Source organism: Chiloscyllium plagiosum, unplaced genomic scaffold (assembly GCF_037043375.1).
Source record: "Chiloscyllium plagiosum isolate Xiang-an unplaced genomic scaffold, Cpla_swu_hap1 HiC_scaffold_7, whole genome shotgun sequence".
Lineage (NCBI taxonomy): Eukaryota > Metazoa > Chordata > Chondrichthyes > Orectolobiformes > Hemiscylliidae > Chiloscyllium > Chiloscyllium plagiosum.
The window spans coordinates 20,561,374-20,581,771 of NW_028270145.1; the positions used below are offsets into that span (position 1 = coordinate 20,561,374).

A 20,398-nucleotide genomic window follows, 5' to 3' on the forward strand; every position below is an offset into this window, starting at 1 on the left:
ATTGACAACTAATCAAACTTAGTCAAATTAAAAATCAATGTGCCAATCATGCTTTTCGCTGTGGAAAAACAAAGTGTTATGCATCTATTTTGCAGACACAAACAACATGCAGTAAAAATATGTTGGAAATAGGCCATGTCTTAGAATTTATACATACTTCAATCTTGATCAACATGCTGGCAGCTGTACATGTATCAGAGAATCATACAGTGCAGTAGAGGCTCTTCAGCCAGCGAGTCTGCACAAACAAAATTATTCAATCTACACTAGTTCCAGTTTCCAGCACTTGGCCAGTCTTGAATATTTCAAATGCTCATCCAAGTACTTTTAAAAAAGTCGGAGTTTCCTGCCTTAACTATCATCTCAGGTAAAAATAATGACTGCAGATGCTGGAAACCAGATTCTGGATTAGTGGTGCTGGAAGAGCACAGCAGTTCAGGCAGCATCCAAGGAGCAGTGAAATCAACGTTTCGGGCAAAAGCCCTTCATCAGGAATAAAGACAGAGAGCCTGAAGTGTGGAGAGATAAGCTAGAGGAGGGTGGGGGTGGGGAGAAAGTAGGCTAGAGGAGGGTATCAGCTCAGGCACTGTGTTTTACATTGCCACCATCTTCTGGGTGAAAATTGACACTAACCGTCCTGCTATCCACCTATGCCCTTTTATTATTGACCCTTCAACTGAGGGAAATATTTCTCAAGTTTAGATGATGGGAGGAATGATACAATCATGTAAAATAATGAACATTTTAGACACAGTTGACAGCAAAACAATGTCACTCAGTGTTTGTTGACATTATTCAGTTAGATTCATGCAATTTTCAGGACTCTGGAATATTATCAAACAGTTATACATATATTGCAATTTGGCTCAACAAGGGAATGGTGGTTGTGTAGCTGACCAACTTGGAGAGCATATACTGCATAGAATACGTTGTCCAGAGAAAACAAGGATTTCTCTGATCTCTAGTTGTTACTCTCAGGCTAAATTCACTGAGCTCTCTCAAAAGGAAGGTGTTCAAAATTAATCACCAGATGTATAAACGTCATATGCATTTATTACATCACAAACAAAAAATAAAACAGTTGCATGCATGTAAACATTTGTAATTGCTTTTAAGTTATCCCTTGTACGAAAAGCACATCCTTCAGATGAGGCCATAAACAGGGACATTAATCTGAGACAACATGGTCAAAAATCAAAGAGACCTAGAAATGAGGAATAGCAAATACAGGAACAATATAATTGATTTCCCTCAATTATCCTCCATGAGTTACACTAGACTTTAAAAGTTGCAAGTCATGAAAGCAAGAGAAAAAGCAAACCTCAAGCAACCATGACAATCACCTGAAATCCAAAGCAAACTCAACGATGAATTAACTCGTCTAGAAACTAAGGACCTTTATATTTTAAAACTCAAATCAACTTTCTATTACATAGGACCAAAGGAATATTATAGGAACAAGCAGATGCAATTTCTAATACAGTAGCGCCTCGACATACGAACGACCCCGTTCACAAACGGGATTGTACGTAAAATTTTGCTTCAACGTACGTACAAAATTCAAGGTACGAATGAAGGTATGAACGCAAAAAGCCCGTGTGCGACCACGTGGTTTCATTGTTCTGCTTTGCTACGCGCTTGTTGAACGCAAAAGCTCTCGGGCCCCGCGTGATCTCATTTGTTTTTGGCACGTGCGCTGTGAACAGCCATCCAAGCATTCTTACACTATCTGAATGACGGGAAAAATTGATTCAGTTCGCAAACTTTTCGGATCGCGAACCGGGTCCTGGAACGGATTAAGTTCCTAAGTCGAGGCGCTACTGTAATGGAATTTTTTTTGCATATTAAGTCAGTATCTGTTTGAATTCAAGTGCCACAAAGATTTGGACAAAAACTAAACTTAAACCACAAACCTAGAGTCAACACCAACAGCAGCAATTTCATTTAAACTAACATGCCTTCAAATTTCAGTTTCTGGTTCTTCAACAAAGCCCAAAGCAAGAGAAGGTTAACATCATTCGATTACCTCTTTGAGGGGATCACCACGGGCCATTTGGTCTTGGAGTTCCTTCTGCAGCTCCTTCCGTGCACCAAGAGATTGCTGGCTACGGACAAAGTCCGCAAGTTCCTTCAGCCCTGCATCAGTAAAGTACTTAACGAAATGATCATAACTCTGTTTATTAGCTGGGAACAATTCCTGAAAAAGATTTAGAAGGCTTACCACATGATTTATGATGAATATTCTTTCACAACATATTTAGAATAAATCTACATACTGTGAATGTTGGGAATTTGGCTAGGTTTATGCCAATGAATAGTTACAACAAAGAAGGAAGCTATTTAATCAATCTTATCTGTGCTTGTTTACAGAGAGGAATAATTCATTTACTGCCTTCTGTGCCCTTGCATGTTCTTCCTTTTTAGATAATAATCCAACTTGAATGCTTTAACTGAACCTGCCTCCCTTCAGTACATCCATTTCAGATCTTAACGACTCGCCTTAGAGAAAAGCTTTCCTAATTTCTCCATTGCTCCTTTGCAAATTCCTTTTAATATGTCCCTTCTGGTTGTAAATCCTTCCACCGACGAGAATTATTTCTTTCCATCTGCTCTGTCTAGACCCATTAGTTTGAATACCTCCAAATTTCCCCTCAGGAGAACAGTCCCAACTTCTACAATATATCCACATAACGGAAGGCACCCCCATCCCTGAAATGATTCCTGTGAATACAAATCAATAATGTTTAACTTAAAATATGAGAAACTGTGAGAACTCCAATCTCAAAAGGATAAGAAAAGTGAGGGAGAAAGCAAAATAATGTCAGAAGGGCCAGATACTATAAAGAGAATTATGAAAAAGAAGAGCTGCATTTTAAAGCAATAGGCAGTATCCCTTGAGGGTAACACCACACACAACCTAAACAATGAAGTCAACACAAGTGTGCTGAAACACCCTAGATGGTACAAATTTGGGTCTCTGAAGATAACAAAAGGACAAAGGAAAAACAAAAATTCTATCCCATGGAGACTGTACCAAGTCAAATAATGATTATGTAGTAGGAACGAAAATCAGAAGTTCAGAGCAATAGGCACTGACTGAAGCAATGTTGAAGTTTATCAACATTCAAAAACAAAATGCAGTGAAATTATTGAAAGCCAATGAAGTGGCAAATATCAACATTTTCCAATAATCTCAAAAAGGTAGAAAGTCTCACGCAGAAAATCACTGGAACATAGAAGAATATTTGGCCCTCGATGTTGCGCCGATCCAAGCCCACCTAACCTACACTAGCCCATTATCCTCCATATGCCTATCCAATGCCCACTTAAATGCCCATAAAGAGGGAGAGTCCACCACTGCCACTGGCAGGGCATTCCATGAATTCACGACTCGCTGAGTAAAGAACCTACCCCTAACATCTGTCCTATACCTACCACCCCTTAATTTAAAGCTATGCCCCCTCGTAATAGCTGACTCCATACGTGGAAAAAGGTTCTCACGGTCAACCCGATCTAAACCCCTAATCATCTTGTACACCTCTATCAAGTCACCCCTAAACCTTCTTTTCTCCAATGAAAACAACCCCAAGTGCCTCAGCCTTTCCTCATACGATCTTCCTACCATACCAGGCAACATCCTGGTAAACCTCCTCTGCACCCGTTCCAGTGCCTCCACATCCTTCCTATAATATGGCGACCAAAACTGCACACAATACTCCAGATGCGGCCGCACCAGAGTCTTATACAACATTCATCATTCCCAGTTGGAAAATCTGATCAGTCTATAATGGCATGTCATGCAATCCAAATTAAATATAAAAACATCCAAATTCTGAACAGTCCATTTTAAATGACTCAATTTTTAAAAATACTCACTAGTAATCTATTGTCCATGTTGACCTTTCGAAGACTCCCAGCCACTGCATTTATGTCCTTTTCAGATATCCAAGATTTAAATAGTTTGACAGCAAATGCTGCAGAAACACCTGAAATAAAAAATAGAGAAAAGCTGAGAATGATCCAGTTCATTTAGTATTAATGCAACTACATGTGCAATGGAACCATTCTCAACACAAACCATCCACAACCACCGTAGGAGTCAACCACATTACTGTTGATCTAGAGTCAGATGTACCCAAACCAAGAAAGGATGGCAGATTCTTTCATGAAAGGATGTTATCGGAAATGAATTGTTGCACAACAAACGTTGAAAATAAAAGAGACACCATGATTGACATGGGAATTAGTGGGTCATAGATCCAATGACTGCCTTATACCCCAAGGATTTACGAACAAAGCACATGAATCAATCTCAACTTTACCTTCTTTGACCAAGTTTTCATTGAAGAGGCTGCTCAGAATAGAGGATGATAAAGTTCCATTTCCTAACAAAATCCCAGTCAACATGGCTAGCTTGGTTCGTTCAGACTCCGTAAAACCCTTCAAGAACAGCAGCAGCTGAAACAAGTCAGTGGTTAAATGTTAATCTCTGATGAATACATTTGGAGAACGGATGCAATATCATAGTATAAATAGCATTTAAACTTGTCTAAAAAGGATATCAGATATTGCAGTCAGCTGGTTTAGTTTTTATTTCTAAGATTGAATAATTAAATGCAAAACTCCAATACAATAATAAGTTTTGAACTATTATAAAGTCTCTTACACCCTTTCATAGATTCAAACCTTTTTTATTTCCTCTTCAAATCCTCTCTCCAGGTATTTGTAACGCCTGATCAGCTTATTAAACACCTGAAATGCAAAATTTTAAGTCACTAAAGTTATTTAAGCAAGTGGCTGAAAGCTACAGCAAACATTACCAGAATACAGTAAGAAGAATTTGTAACAATTCATCCTTCGGTTGACATCATTATACATTATTCTAAAACCACAATGAAGATTCAGCCATTATGAAATATAAGTAGTCTCACACAGGATAAACAAGTTTACCAATTGAGGAATACACCCAATCAAGGCAATATTTCTGCAGGTCAAAGAACTGTTGTTTTCTCAAACTGTTGGCTTTAGAACTAAAAATATTGGTTTCAGAACTCAAACGATTCATGTTCATATTACCTATGTAAAACACCAGCTTAGCAATTTCAGAGTGGATGTCATATAACAGACCAAAATCACCCAGTTTTCCATAACTACCATCACAACCTCTAAAATCAATGCCCACCATTAAAAATAGATTACGAAGTGCCTTCTTATTACAAGAGTTACATACAATGAATGAGACTCTGACATTTGCTCCGATAGTGAAGTACACTAACCCTTCAATCTTGAGTGGTCCTACATTTTATAGAAAGGAATAAAAGCATTCTTTTCAATGATGCTTTACTTTAGAATGGCTCTAAGTTTTATGTTTGAAGTAATCTGAGAAAGTGCATCATTTGACGAAAAACCAATTATTGTCCAGATAAGAGGTCCAAGACTATAAAGAAATTTGCCTGTTGGTACTGCATGAACGTCCCTACTGCTGAACTCCCAACAGCCGTTAATATTGACATTACCAAAAATATAGCTATTGTACCCTGATAAGAATTTATTGGAAACAGTATTTTTGATATTCAGCTACCCAATTCAGACACAGTAATAAGATTAACTCTGTGGAGCTCAAATATGCAAGACAGATCATTTATAACATCAGCTGAAAATCTTTTCTGCACCTCCTTTCTAAGAGGAGATTGGCTGGAGTACTACATTTTGTACCATTAGAAATTGATACTTGAACTTTATTCCAACAAATATGCAAAATGCTGAAGTGATGCAAGATTGTGTGTGACTGAATGCAAGCCAAAAGGAATTTGTTATCTTAATATATGTAGCATGCAATCTGGTGGTACCAAGGGGGTAAGGAAAAAAAGTTTATTTTCATATTTAAAGTGGAACACACAAATGACCAAGTAACCGAATGAAGCAGAGAAATGGTACAACTCAAAGTAAGGTACCTTATATTCTTGGACAGTATAAATGCAAAACATTTAACTCACTTTCCAGGTCATTACTCGAGCATCAGGCCAATAAAATAACACAAAGCCTCAGTAACAATTTACAACTATGCTCTGACAAGTTTAAAAATTGGAGACTAAGAGAAAAAAATCTTGCAGATTTAATTTTCTACCTTCACGAAAAGAACAAACATATCATACAACTTTTATTAAGATAAGTCCATTAACATGTAAAATGTCTTAAGACACTTCACAACAACACTTCACAAATTTGACACCGAGCCACAAGAGGAGGGCAGATCAGAGGTTGGCGTTAAGGAACATCTTAAAAAGGAAGAGAAGAGGAGAGGTTTGGAAAAGAATTCCATAGTTTACAGTGTTGGCAACTGTATATGCATCTGGCAATGGTGGAGTGATTAAATTAGGATGCTCAAAAAGACAAATGTTGGAGGAGTGAGAGTTGTACAGGTGAATGTAGTTAGAGACAGGGAGGATGTGACCATGGAGCAGTTGTTTTTTCCAAAATAAATGGAGCACTAAGAATGGGAATTCAAAAATCAAGGTGCTAGAAGCCAACATGGACCTGTGAACATGGGTTAATGAGGTTTGCATTGACGCTTGGTTAGATTATTGGACCTCAAGTTTACAGAAGGTAGAATGTGGGAAGCCAGGCAGCTAACCCAGAGGACACTATAAAGTCCAGATGTAACAAATGCATGGATCAAAGTTTCAGCAGTAACAAAGTTGAGGCATGGACTGAGTGATGCGACATTATAAAGGTGATCTTAGTGATGTCACGATTATTCAGTTGGACATTCATCTGAGTATCAAACAAGTCATCGTAGCAGTTAAAAATCTGATTGTATGATAGTTCTAGAGAAGGCCAGAATCAGTGGCTAGAATAGAGACAATAGCTTCAAAGAAGCAAGCACTCCCAGCTAGTAAGATCCATAAATAGTGAACTTTGCATTTCTCCAACAGTAGGGGAAATGTAAAGGCAATAAAACTTGCCTGAGCATATGCACGTATGGTCTCTAGGTTTTCTTGAGCAGCAAACACACAGACATCGGTACGGGTCACGTTATCAGCAAGGGTACCACCTGGAGCTATAAAGTACAAGGAAATCAAGATTTAAAGGTGAATGGCAAAAGTACTAACAAGCATGAGGAAATTTAAGCCACAAGTGGTTAAGACCTGAATGCCTGACTCATGGAGGAGGCTCAATCTAAGTTTTGAACGGGAATAGGATGGTTTACAGGTGTTACATGTATAAGACCGGACAAGCCAAGTTGGTCACGTAAAGACTTGGCTTGGGCATTACTTTTCTATGCTTAAAGCCTACTATTCTATTGAATTAATTGACTATCATACAAGATGTCACAAACAAATTGGGAGTGTCCAACTGAGACCACAAAAATAGATTTCTTTGCTTTATACCAATCTGCAACCAGGCAAGTACACAGCAGGATTCAAGTAAGGGCAGTGAAAAGAGATAACAGGGCCCTTATAATAAAAGCCAAGTTAATCTACAAATAATTGGGGTGGGAGCAAGGAAAGTGCAGGCAGTGGAGAGGGAGGGCTGGGTGAATATAGGAAGCAAGGGGCAAAAGAGGAGAAAGAAAGAGCAAACAGAAATTCCCTCAATTTCTGTTTGGGAAAAAACAAGAGCAAGATATATAGAAAAGGACTCTTGACGTGTGGCTCGTGCGTCAAATCTGTCTCTTCTGATCCCTTTAATCTTTCAAGTAATGTTGTTCCACAAATTATTTGGCTTAAGTTCAGACAGCAGAGGTTTCACAGAATTAGCCATTATTAGTTCCAAATTCAAGGACATTGAAAAAGAGCGTGGTACCTAAATTTGAATAGATGGGAAAAACAACTTCATGCAAATGGAATCACTACGTATGCAATATATTTATGTAGAACAGAGTTGAAATATATGTCTTACACAAACTTGCATTCAAACTCCAGCCAATTAAACTATTAAGTTCAGAATCCAAGCTAAATAGTGTTCAACAAAAACATGGACCTCCTGCAGGCAAGGTTCTAACTCAGTTTACCACGACAGTACAGTTCCTTTTCCCAGCTGAAGCATCACTTTCCTAGAAGCATAGAAAGCCATCCTTCAACAGTTAAAAATGGGCAATGCAGATTCAAAGGCCTGTAACACTGAAATAGAGCTCTTACCCAGCATCCCACCGGCCACCAGGATATCAAATAAGGTTTCAGCATAGCGACGGTAATCGAGCTTTGCTCCCGAAGAGTCAAGAAACTTTGCTACAGCCTCCAGATCACTGCCATTTTCATTCAAACCTTGGATAATAGAATCTTGGAACTGAGTAGGCTCAAACTTCTCTTTTTCATCTACAGAGAAATTAATTGTCAGCATGGCAAATACAGGAACATACATTTATTAGTTATTTTCCAGAAGTCAAATTGCAGCTACTTGGCATTATTTACAGGCATACAATGTTACAGCAACAGTAAAAAGTGGCAGTAGAGAGGCAAGATGTGAGCCATGGCTTTTACAGTGCCTCAACTGGTGAACGCACTAAATTCAAATATAATTGTCACTTGTGCGATAGCATAAGAGACAATGCCACAAACAGAGTCCCACATTATTCAGAAATAAAAATTTAACATTGCAGCTGTTATTTTATTCTGAATACCATGTGACTGCATGTCACCATCTCTCAACACAAACTAAAACTTCAGCATAAAGGGAAGTAGAACAGGTTCATCTAAACTATATTTTCCCCAGCTGAAAATAGGTTTATAGTCTATGCCTTTCACTTAATGATAAAAGAATAAGCAATTAACACCAAAACACCACAGACATTCATTTAATGCTAAATTCATATACAGTTAAGCTGAGGACCCACAATTTTCAAATTAGTATTTGATACATGTTAGTTGAGTAACATACCTCTTTTCCTAGTTTTAAAACGCTGGCCAGTTAGCGTTGGCTTCTGCTGCTTTGGATTATTCATAAAAGACACTCTACCAAAAAAGTGAGAATAAAAGAATTAAGTCTTCATTACACAAAATTTAATTTTGCTCAGCAAAGAAGCAATACATGTTACAGCCTTAAACATGGAAACTCAACTAAAATCATATCAAAACCATTTCAGTAAAAGCTCAATAAAATATTGAGACAGAGAGTAACATAAAATAATTAATAAGAAGAAAATCTATGATAAAAGTACCAGTTGTGACTTTTCCCATGCTTTATTCGCAAAATATAATGATAGTGGATTATTTGACTAATTGATCTTTACCATTTAGCCTGCTAGAAATCCAAGAATGAAGAAAATACAAGTGATGAAGTTTTTTAAACCAGTCACATTTTCATGCTACATTTATCACATCATGTCTTAAATTGTCCTTGTACTTCATCCTAAAATGTCATTTCATTAAATTTATCTAATGTCTAGAATGGCAAATGCTTTAGAATTTGAACATTGTCTTCCAAAGACAAGTGTGGTTCACAAGACTGACAAAAATATTCATAAATATTACAAAAGTAAATGTTTAAAAACCTATGGGAAAACATCACTACCAATGGAGTGAGAAGTCACTCTTACTATAGCTGTTATAATGGTCTTTAAGGCCAAGTGCCAGGTATGGACCACAATGTCAGTAACAGGGCTCTGTTGAGGCCACACCTGAATCCACTACTTCTGGAATGTAAAAATGTAATGCAATTTGAGTGAAATAAGTTACATAAGTTCTGAATTTGAAACTTGGGGTTAATGTGCAGCAATAGGCCTGTGCAGAAATATTTTCAACAAATAGTTTTTTAAAAAGTGTGAAATTAAAAACTAAAGAAGATTAAACAATTTATGCAGAATCTGAAAGGGGAAATTATCAATCAAAGAGTAGGTAAATGATAAGACAATATTCAAATCAATAAAAAGTAGGAAATGGTAAATTAAATGGTAGACCAAAGAACAGATCCAAAGCAAGACGATCTTGGTATACAAGTTTATAGCCCCCAGAAGATGAAGTCCCAGGTAGACAGGATAGTGAAGGTGGCGCTGGTATGATTGTCTTTATTGGTCAATGGTTTGGCAGGTCATGTTGCAATTGTACAGGACATGGGTTAGGCCACTTTTGGAATACTGTATTCAATTCTTGTCTCCCTGCTATTGATGGATGTTGTGAAATTTGAACGGCTTCAGAAAAGATTTACGAGGATGTTGCCAGGGTTGGAGGTAGAGGGAGAGGCTGAATAGGCTGGGGCTAATTTCCCTGAGTGTCAGAGACTGAGGGATGACCTTATAGAGGTTTATAAAATCATGAAGGGCATGGATAGGATAAATAGACAAGGACTTTTCCCTGCGATGAGGGAGTCCAAAACTAGAGGACATAAGTTTAAAGTGAAATGGGAAAGATTTAAGGGAACCCAACGGGCAACTTTTTCACACAGAAGGTAATGCATGGATGGAATCGGCTGCCAGAGGAAGTGGTGGAGGCTAGTACTGAGATGTTAAAGGGTTAATTAGTTTTGCTGACAAGAATTTGGATGTCCCAAGGGTGTGCTTTACTGTTTTGCAGGTAGGATGTGACAATCTAATTATACTCTGTAAATGCTACTGCTTTAAGAAATAACCTAATCACATGGTTTTTGGGTGGCATGTGACTACAGGAGTGTGGCAGGGGGTTGTGTCTTGTGTGCATGACTGACTACGATGTAAAACTCTAAATAAAAGGAGGATGGCTTCGCAAGCCCCGCAAAGAGTGTTAAGGGTTCCTCCAAAAGCTTGTACTTGCTTAATGAATTTTGGCAGTTCACAGAAGTTGGCATATTGCAGTTGCATCAAGTGTGTAAGAATCTCAAGAAAAAGAACCTAACAGTAGTTACAACATTTAAAAGGCATCTGGATGGGTATACGAATACGAAAGATTTAAGACGGGTATGCACCAAATGGGACTAGATTGATTTAGGGTACCTGGTTGGCATGGACATGTTGGACCGAAGGGTCTGTTTCTATTCTGTACAGCTCTATGACTCTTAAGTGCGTTCCTGGGGAAAAAAAAATGCTACCTTGTCTGTGCTGTAAGAGCAACAGCTTTGGGGGCTGGTGTGCAGTTCTGGAATTATCATTGTGATGGGATTAATTTGCAATACATTTACTGTACTTAAACCCAAAATAGCCATTAGTTGATCAGGATGCTGACAATCTTCCAGCATATCTCTTTCAATAAAACTCATTCTAATTCTTCCCATTTCCATGAGAATATTTGCAAGTATTTATCCAATAATCTTGCGAAGACTACAGAGTTCATTTTATTTCAATAAAGCTGATTATTTAGTCATGATTTGGAGATGCCAGTGTTGGACTAGGGTGTACAAAGTTAAAAATCACAACACCAGGTTATAGTCCAACAGGTTTAATTGGAAGCACTAGCTTTTGGAGTGCCGTTCCTTCATCAGGTGGACAACCACCTGATGAAGGAGCGGTGCTCCGAAAGCTAGTGCTTCCAATTAAACCTGTTGGACTATAACCTGATGTTGGATTATTTTGTCAATATTGTCAATGTTAGTGGGTGTCTGTTATGAGTAATTGGCTTCCCCATTTTAAAGCAGTAACTACACTTGACAGATACCTCATTGGCTACAAAGTACTTTGGTATTTGCTGTGGTGGCACTCTCTCTTTCAACAATATGGAGAATAATTCCCATGCATTTCTTTTAGTTTATTCATTCACATTATGAATAAAATGCTGGCTAAGCCAGGATTTATTGCCCAAAGGGCACTCAAGAATCATACACATTTGTGGGTCTGGAGTAATGTGTATGCCAGACAAGGAAAGGATGGCAGTTTCCCTACATAAAAAAAAAGGTCATTAGTGAACCAGATGGAGTTTTCTGACAAGCAACAATGGATTCATGGTTATCATTAGACAAAATGCCACCAACTACCATGCTGGGATTTAAACCTAGAATACAACCTGCGTTTCTGGATTAACAGTCCAGCAAAAATACTACACTGCTTCCCCTAGCTGCCTTTTAAAAATTTAAACAACCCAATTTCCAAAACGTTTCTGGCCTATCAAAAGAGAATTTATTATAGGAGACTGCAAAATGCATTAAAATGTTTCTTACATCACATCTGGCTCTTTTGCCAATCACCCTAAATCGAGGCCCTCAATATCAAACCCTTCAGCCACTGGAAATAATTCCCTCATGCAATTCAAAATCTTGCCCATCTAGCTCTAAGGAGAGCATCCAGCTGTTGCTGTCCACATGACTTCAATCCCTCAGCCCCAAAGCATTCTAGCACATCTTTTCTATATTCTCTTCAAAGCCTTCAATTTTTTTTTAGAAAAATGTATGGTGTCCAGATGCGAACGGAAACCTCCAGCTGGGGCTAGTTAGCCTCTTTTTCAAAAATTTTAAAATTAATTTAGTATAAAAGCTTCCTCAATTTTGTACTTTTGAGCCACCATGTATTTAGTTTCCAGGATGCCATGTTTATTAACAGTTTTCTAAAGCTGTTCTGTTTAAGTTGACTGTCAACCTTTTTGGTACTTCCTTTGTATGCAATAGCCCTCTTATTTTCCACAATTTTGGCTAAGTCTGCTATCTTGGTCAATGCCAATGCAAACCATTCATCTGGTATCTCTGCCATGCCTCAAGCTTGCACCAACAAATCTTTAAATCAATCCCACTGCTCCTTCGATAACCCCTTCTCTTAATATTCATAGAAAATTTGAATTAACTATATTGGAAGTACTGTACTCAAGATGATCATTGCCTGTCATTTTGTCCTTCCCATCTTTCTCCAATTCAGTATTCAGATACAGTTTTGTCATACAAAGCTGATCTTGCACCCTCTTTTCTTGCTTGATCCAATTCTTAAATCCTTCAAGGCAAAAATATCAATATTGGATTTATGTAGCCTAATCAAATATCAATGACCTCAATCCATTTCATTAGAGTACTGTGGAATACAATGAAGAGTCACATAAGGATCTATTTGGTCAGATGAGCTAAAGTTCAGCCGTAGGAGGTAGGAGCAAAGCAAGATGAGAGAAAGGTTTAGGGAGCAAATTTGAAGGCATGATTGGCAATGAAGCAATCAAAAAAGGAAGTCTGCTATCTTGGTCAATGCCAATGCAAGCCCAGATATCCATAAGGGTGGTTAGAGGATGCAGCACAATGTTACTGAGGGATTTGAAAACCAGGATGCAAATTTAAAAACAGGAATTACTTGAACTGGAAGAATGCAGGTCAGCAAACATTTTAAAACATTTTCTTGATTCGACCAAGAGTAAACTGAGAATCTTGCACTTCCAGTTCGAGTGCAAACGTCAATGGAGCAATTTAACTCCAAGTAGTTTAACAAAGATTTCATGTAAATTGGCTGAAAATTACTACTCCCATTGATTTTGTATAGACAAACCTTCTTCAACACTGGAGCAAGATCCATCAATTCCCTACTTAGAGTAGACGGAGTACCTTCACCAAATGGACTGCAGAGACTCAATGCAACAACTCATCACCTTAACAAAAGTGACATGGAAAAGGCAATAATTGCTTGTAACACTCACTACAATAACAAATTGAGTTAAAACTAATCCCTGGGCAACTTTGCCAAAGTCTGATGCTAATTGACATAATTCTGCACACAAAAATCTCCAAAATTGTAGGTATTGGCAAAAACAAAATTTAGATTATAAACCCATTTCACTGGCACATCAGTGGCAAATGTAGCTCAAATTTTTATTTAAAAAAGACAGCTTTCCTTGTCTGCAGAGTCAGAATAAAATGAGTAGACCATTCAGTCCTTGAGCCTGTTTTGCATTTAACAAGATCATACCGGACCTGAAATCAAATTCAAATGACTACAGTTGATTCCATAGTTGCCATCTGTGACTAAGCAGAAGCATATCAGATTTATAATGCTAAACATCACACAACACTGGGTTTGGGCCAACAGGTTTATTTGGAAGCATTAGCTTTCTGAGCGGTGCTTCCAAATAAACCTATTGGACCATAACCTGGTGTTGTCTGATTTTTAACTTTGTCCACCCCAGTCCAACACCAGCACCTCCAAGTCAGATTTATAATGAAATCCTTGGTTACAATTATAAGGCTTAAGATTATATTTGGGGGGTTGTAGTTTCACAATACCTCTTCTAAAATCTGAACATGAAGTTTAGTTCTCTTAAAAGCTCCAGGTCTGCTTTTTCAGAGAAATTGCACTTCTCTTCTCTCCTGAATGACTTGGCTCCAATTCTAAAGCAAAGCCCTCTGTTCTTGACTCCCAGTGGTGCAGAGGGAAAAAAACATCCAAATTTCTGTTAAAGCCCCGAAAAACTCAAATCATTCTTTCACCTTGCATTTTGCATAAACTAAACAAATCCAACATTTGCAGTCTTGGTAGCACTCTGGTGAATCTACACTGTACTTCTTGCAGAAATATTTCCCAAGATTTAGCAAGAACTGTACACAGTACTCTCAGCCTGGGCTATACAGCCACAGCAAAATCTTGTATTTCAGCATCCCACTTACAAAAAGTTTGGTTGTTTACCTCAGCCGATATTTGGATGGAGAGACTGACTGCCAATAGCAATGGACCAAATAACTAGCTGAGGTTACCAAGGAGGTCCCAACTTCTCACCCACATCCATTACTCTCAGATTAAACTTACCACCAGTCATTTCTCTAGTGAGAAAGCAGCCCTATGGTCTTCTGGAATCTTACTTTATAAAGGCTAACATTAATGGCACTGTTGTGGTGAAGTGCTGGTGTCCCTACCCCATATCCACCTTGCTCCAGAGGTGAGCAATAACATCTGAACAAATTATTTAGAAAATAGGTAAATGTTTTAAAATTAAAAAACAGCTAACACTTCATGCTCTTTGATTTTTAATATATCTAACTATTGTATTTTAGTGAATTACTTACACAGACCTTCACTGGGTAGCATGCCAGAAATTAAACCCCACTACTCCCAAGGTCATCACAAAAGTTAAGTATTATATGAAACCATGCAACTCCCCATCCCACCACCATTTTAGATCTCAGCTGACAGAAAGGAAGAACAGGTTCTTATATTTAACACAAATAGATTCTAGCTACAAGTAATTAATTATGAACCATCAATACAACTCAATGAATTAAAACTAACTCCTCTGGCGAACAGACAAATCCATTGGGGTCATGGTCAGAGGCAAAAATACAGGGAAGGCAATTCAAGGGTCCCTGTCCACTAGCTGCACTGAAATTATGCCGTCCACCCTCAACCTTTTATTGACATCTATTGGTAATACCATCTTCCACCATCAACATCCTGGGAGCAACCCAACACTTAATCAAAGCAACTACATAAATACCGTGATTACAAGAGAAAGTCAGAAACTGGGAATTCTGCAGCAAGTAACTTTACTTCCAACTTCCAAAGTTTGACCAAAAACAAAGCAGTGATCAGTGGTATGAAGAAATATTCTCCACTTGTCTGAATGACTATCTCCAACAAACACTCAAGAAACTTAATACCAAAGACAAGTCTTCTTACTTCACAGAGCTAAAAACAATGACTGCAGATGCTGGAAACCAGATTCTGGATCAGTGGTGCTGGAAGAGCAAAGCAATTCAGGCAACATCTTTTTACTTCACACCCTGTTCTCTAAAATGTATTCACTCACTCAACTAAACAACAAACTGTGGATACTGGAGATCTGAAACATGCAAAACAAAAAGCTGGAGAAACCCTAATGGGCCATAGGACTTGAAACATTAACTGTTTTCGATCCACTGATCAGGCCAGACCTACTGACTTTTTTCCATCTCAATCTCTCCAAAACTGGCAGATTGTAACTGAATTGTTACTATCGACAAGATGCACTGCGATAAGAGAAATCGGATGCTTTGTTTTGAGGTTAAAGCAGATAGTGCTCGCAATAAAGAGCTTCAAAAAGTCGAAAATTAACTCAAGTACAAATGCAGCTGCTAAATTGATATTTTACATAATGCTAATATTCCCAAGGAGGTGGGTGTGTTGCATTATTATGATGACAATTGTGTACAGCTTAATATCAAAATGCTTCAAATCTAGATAACCATCTACAAATGAGAGGCATACTGTTCAGCCATAACCACATTGAATGGCAGAGCAGACTCGAGAGGTCAAGCGACTGACTCCTGCTCCTATTTCGTGTTTCTATCTTCCGATAGTCCAACAGATTAAAGTCAGAGATTTTCACAGCACGGTAATGACCCTTCCGCCAATCATATCCGCGCCAGTCACCAAACGTTTTACCATTCTAATCCCATTTCCATGACTTGGCCGTGCGATATAAAATAAGTGTATAAGATGCTCCAAGACAGTGCATTTCACAATTCCCGCTGACTTCTGCTCCAGCAAGTTCGAGATCCTCTCCCCTTCAATGCCCAGTAACCAGCCACCTCCACAAATTTGGAGATTTTTTGTAAAGAAAGCAAGTACTGTATTCAGACAGAAAATATGGTTGCAAACATAAGCGCGAGTACTGGTTTAACACTCCTCAGCGACCACTCCACCCTCTATCGACTGGAAATGAAACAGGAGCAGCCAGTGAATCATTTAAATGACACCGCACCAGCGCAATGCTGATCACACCCAACGAAATCAAGAAAACCTCCCTTGATTTAGTGCAATACCCGCCAGCAGTTGGGCGAAAAGGAGGCTTATAGGAATTAAATCAACAATAATGGGGTGAAAAGGAAGGACGAGCGCGTGAAATAAACAGGACCCAAGATCATCCTCGATGGTGTTGAGGACCTGGCCTAGGCCTGTTGAGAAGCACGTGGCCATCATTTATTTTCGGTCTATCTATATGCAAGTGAATAGTGTGGGGTGGGTGGGTGTACTGAAGGGACGGGAGCGGGAGGGAAAAAAAAGGGCCCGTCAGCCATTTTGTTCGAGTCGGCATGAAGAGGGTAGTGTCATATACAGACGGGGGTGGGGAACACTCGGCGGTCGCGGCCTTTCCGCAGGCTCGCCCGGAGGATTCTCCCCCTCCCCCAAGCCACGTCCCGTGCTCCTCTCTTACTCATCCATCCCTCACGCGCTCCGGCTCCATCGGAACAAAGCGACCGCCCATTCCGAGGCGCGAGGGTCTTCCAACCGCCGCCTGGCGCGAGGACCGAATGGGGCATCCATTCCCGTCCTATTTCCCCACTCCACCTCAAATCACGGGCGACAGAAGAGGGCGCGCATCAGACCAAAACCGGTAAACGGCGTGGCGGTTTTTGTTCTCTCCTTTCAGTTTCCACATAGAATGATTATTCAGATTCCATTTTCTATTTTTACCCAGAGACTTACCGAGATAATTACTGCTGTGAAAGTCAGTGACACGCAAAGAGATTTGATCTAACGTTCAAATGCTGTCCGGCAGGAAGAATCTAAACTGACTGCGCATGCACCGTGTTTGTATCCTTTCCCCTGCCGCCCACCACAAGTTAGGACTATTCCACTCGTCTTACTGCACAAGCGTGGAGGGCCGCCTTTCATGGTACAATCCAACCGGGTTGCGCACCCCTCTCACATTGAGAGGGAAGTCTTAGAAAATCTATCGTTCGTAACTGTGGCTTGACTGGACTTCAAACCACACTACTGATTATATTTTATTGACAAGTTAAAATTAAATAACCATAATGATCTCTCCCAGCGACTGTTGTGAAAATTCTCTTCTCCTTGCCTTACATCACCCTTCACTACTAACCCTCTTTTGTTCAGACCTTTAGCTCCGTCCACGGGTGGGCGACGTCGGTAAGCGTAATTTGACTGTTGACGTAAAACGTGAAAACCCCCGGCTGGCTTCATGTGTCATCGGGGGGGAGGGGAGTGTGATTGAACAATGTGCTGCAACATGGTGAGTGTCTTATGTGCATTGGTGGTTTTGCTCCGTAAACACCACAGGGTGGGTGAAACTGTTCAACAGGATTTGTCAAGGTTGGAAGGTTTGAGCTAAAGAGAGAGGCTGTTTTCCTTGGAGTGTTGGAGCTCTTATAGAGCTTTATAAAAGCATGAGGGGCATAGATAGGGTGAAAAGACAAGGTCTTTTCCCTGGGTTGGGGGCTCCAGAACTATAGGGTTTAGGGTGAAAGGGGAAAGATTTAAAAGGGACCTAAGGGGTAAATTTTTCGCAGCGGATGGTGTGTGTATGGTATGAGCTGCTAGAGGAAGTGGTGGAGGTTGGTACAATTACAACACTTTAAAAGGCATCTGGATGGGTATATGAATAGGAAGGGGTTAAGAGGGACATGGGTCAAGTGCTGTCAAATGAGACAAGGTTAATTTAGAATATCTGGTTGACATGGAAAATTGGACTGAAGGGTTTGTTTCTGTGCTGTGCGGCTCTACGACTCTGAGAGTGGATGATTTGGGCAGAAAGCCTATATAGCATGTTAATTGTGTAGATCAGTGTTTCTTTTTTTGTTTAATTGGGGAGGGAGGGGTGCATCCATCCTCAAGAAAAGTTGATGATTTGGAAATGTAGGTGTTGGACTGGGGTGTACTAAGTTAAAAATCATACAGCACCAGGTTATAGTCTGACAGGTTTAATTGGAAGCACTAGCTTTTGGAGTGCCACTCCTTCAAAACTTGGCAGACTGAATGTAACGAGGACAAGTGTGAGACTACATTTTGGTAGGAGGAATGGAGGAGCTGAATATTATTTAAATAGAGTAAGACTGCAGGAAGCTACAGAACAAATGGATTTAGGATTCTCCATCCATGAATTACAAAAGGTTCAGTGAGTAATTGGAACTGCAAATAGAATGTTGGCATTTTATTTAAAAGGAAATGAAGTATAAATGTGGGAGGTTTTGCTAAAACTATACAAGGCACTAATCAAATAACAGCTGGAATACTGATCAGTTTTCCATCCTCTTATCTAAGGCAACATGTGCTTGCATTGGACTTATTCTAAAAAAATGTAGTAACTTGACAAAAGGTGTGGAGGGACTGTCTAATGAAGTGATGTTGACTAGATTGTACTCTTTAGAATGTAGAACAATGAAAGGCAACCTTATTGAAACATACCAAGATTCTTAGAGGACTTGACAGGGTAGATGTGGAAAGGTTCTCTCTTGTGGGAGAATTTAGGGGCAGAGGGCATAATTTTAGAAAAAAGTGTTTCAAAATTAAGACCAAAATGAGGAATTTCTTCCAGGGTTGTGAATCTGTGGAATTCTTTGTCACAGGTCTGTTAAGGCAGGGTTATCGGCATATTCAGGGTTGTCCAAGACCCCAAACAATCGTTCCAAATCCAGCAGAGATTCACCTACACTTCTAACCTCGTCTACTGCATCTGGAGCTCCTGATGTGGTCTCCTCCACATTGGAGATACCGAGTGCAGACTCTGGGTCCAGTTCATGGAGCATCTCCACTTGATACACTCCAATCAACATCACCTTCTGGTTGCCAGTTATTTGAACTCCTCCCACTCTATTGGTGATATGTCGATTCTGGGTCTCCTCCAATGTTAAAATGAGGCCACATGCAAACTGGAAGAACAATACCTTATACTGAGTCTCAGATCTTACAGCCTAACAGCCTCAACATAGATTTTGAAGCTGGTGAACTCTCCCAACTCTCACTCGTCCATGTCCAGCCCTCCCTCCCTCTCCTCCCCACCTCCTTGACCTGACTTAATCTGTCCATCTTCCTTCTCACCTATCCACTCTACCCTTCCCACTGACTAGTCACAATAACCCCCTACCTGTATCCACCTATCACCATCCCACCTACCTCTCCTATATCCACCTATCACTATCCCATCTACCTTTTCCTCAACCCCCCCCCACTCTACTTCTGAGATCCCTTCCCTTATCCAGTCCTGATGAAGGGTCCTGACAGGAAAGGTTGCCTTTCCTGCTCCACGTTTTATCAACTCTGAGGTGGACAGATCCTTGGACCATGTGTAGCTGACTTCTCAAGTACCTGGAGACTTATAAAAACCAAAGAACTGCAGATGATGACAATCAAATGCAAAAAAAGGATTGCTGGAAAAGCTCAGTAAGTCTGGGAATATCTGTGGAGATAAATCATAGTTAACATTTTGGGTCCAGTGACCCTTCCTCAGAATTGATGGTAGCTAGGAAAATGTTTGTTTTTAATGCAGAAGATAGGATGGGGGCAGGGAGTAAGGAGTTTAGGGTGAGTGGAGTTAGGGCCTAAAAAGAGAGAGAGTCAATTGGTGAGACAAAGGAGTAGTTAATGATCCGACTGGGAGCATGCATAGCTATTAATGGGAACTGTTCGTGGCGAACAATGGGCTGTCTATAATAGTGGACTATGTGATAACAAGGCCTGGAGTATAGGGGTAGGAGTAAGGACATGCGAGAAGCCCAAGACCTCAAATTGTTGAACTTGCTTTTGAGTCCAAAAGGCTGTAGAGTTCCCAAGCAGAAGGTGAGGTGCTGTTCTTCCAGGTTGCACTGAGCTTTG

At 39.7% G+C, this 20,398-nt stretch overlaps 2 protein-coding genes across 5 annotated transcripts in view; one reads left to right on the forward strand and one right to left on the reverse strand.

Annotated features, from left to right (window-relative positions):
• LOC122551366 (eIF5-mimic protein 2) overlaps positions 1–17,407 on the reverse strand; it is a 30,503-nt gene extending 13,096 nt beyond the window's left edge. Inside the window, exons 1-8 of one of the 2 annotated variants that reach the window (XM_043693126.2) lie at positions 17,270–17,407; positions 8,881–8,954; positions 8,142–8,318; positions 6,966–7,060; positions 4,687–4,752; positions 4,323–4,458; positions 3,877–3,986; positions 2,027–2,197 (exon numbers count right to left, since the gene is read on the reverse strand). In XM_043693126.2, the coding sequence (XP_043549061.1) occupies positions 2,027–2,197; positions 3,877–3,986; positions 4,323–4,458; positions 4,687–4,752; positions 6,966–7,060; positions 8,142–8,318; positions 8,881–8,944 (819 nt within the window). In that variant the 5' untranslated portion in view covers positions 8,945–8,954; positions 17,270–17,407. Of the gene's footprint in view, positions 1–2,026; positions 2,198–3,876; positions 3,987–4,322; positions 4,459–4,686; positions 4,753–6,965; positions 7,061–8,141; positions 8,319–8,880; positions 8,955–16,997; positions 17,018–17,269 lie in introns of those variants that run through there. The other variant, XM_043693125.2, reaches the window with a different exon arrangement.
• als2b (alsin Rho guanine nucleotide exchange factor ALS2 b) overlaps positions 17,045–20,398 on the forward strand; it is a 150,771-nt gene continuing 147,417 nt past the window's right edge. Inside the window, exon 1 of one of the 3 annotated variants that reach the window (XM_087988788.1) lies at positions 17,045–17,177. The gene's annotated coding sequence lies outside the window, so the exon portion shown is untranslated. Of the gene's footprint in view, positions 17,178–17,266; positions 17,820–18,277; positions 19,967–20,398 lie in introns of those variants that run through there. The other 2 variants (XM_087988787.1, XM_087988790.1) reach the window with 2 other exon arrangements.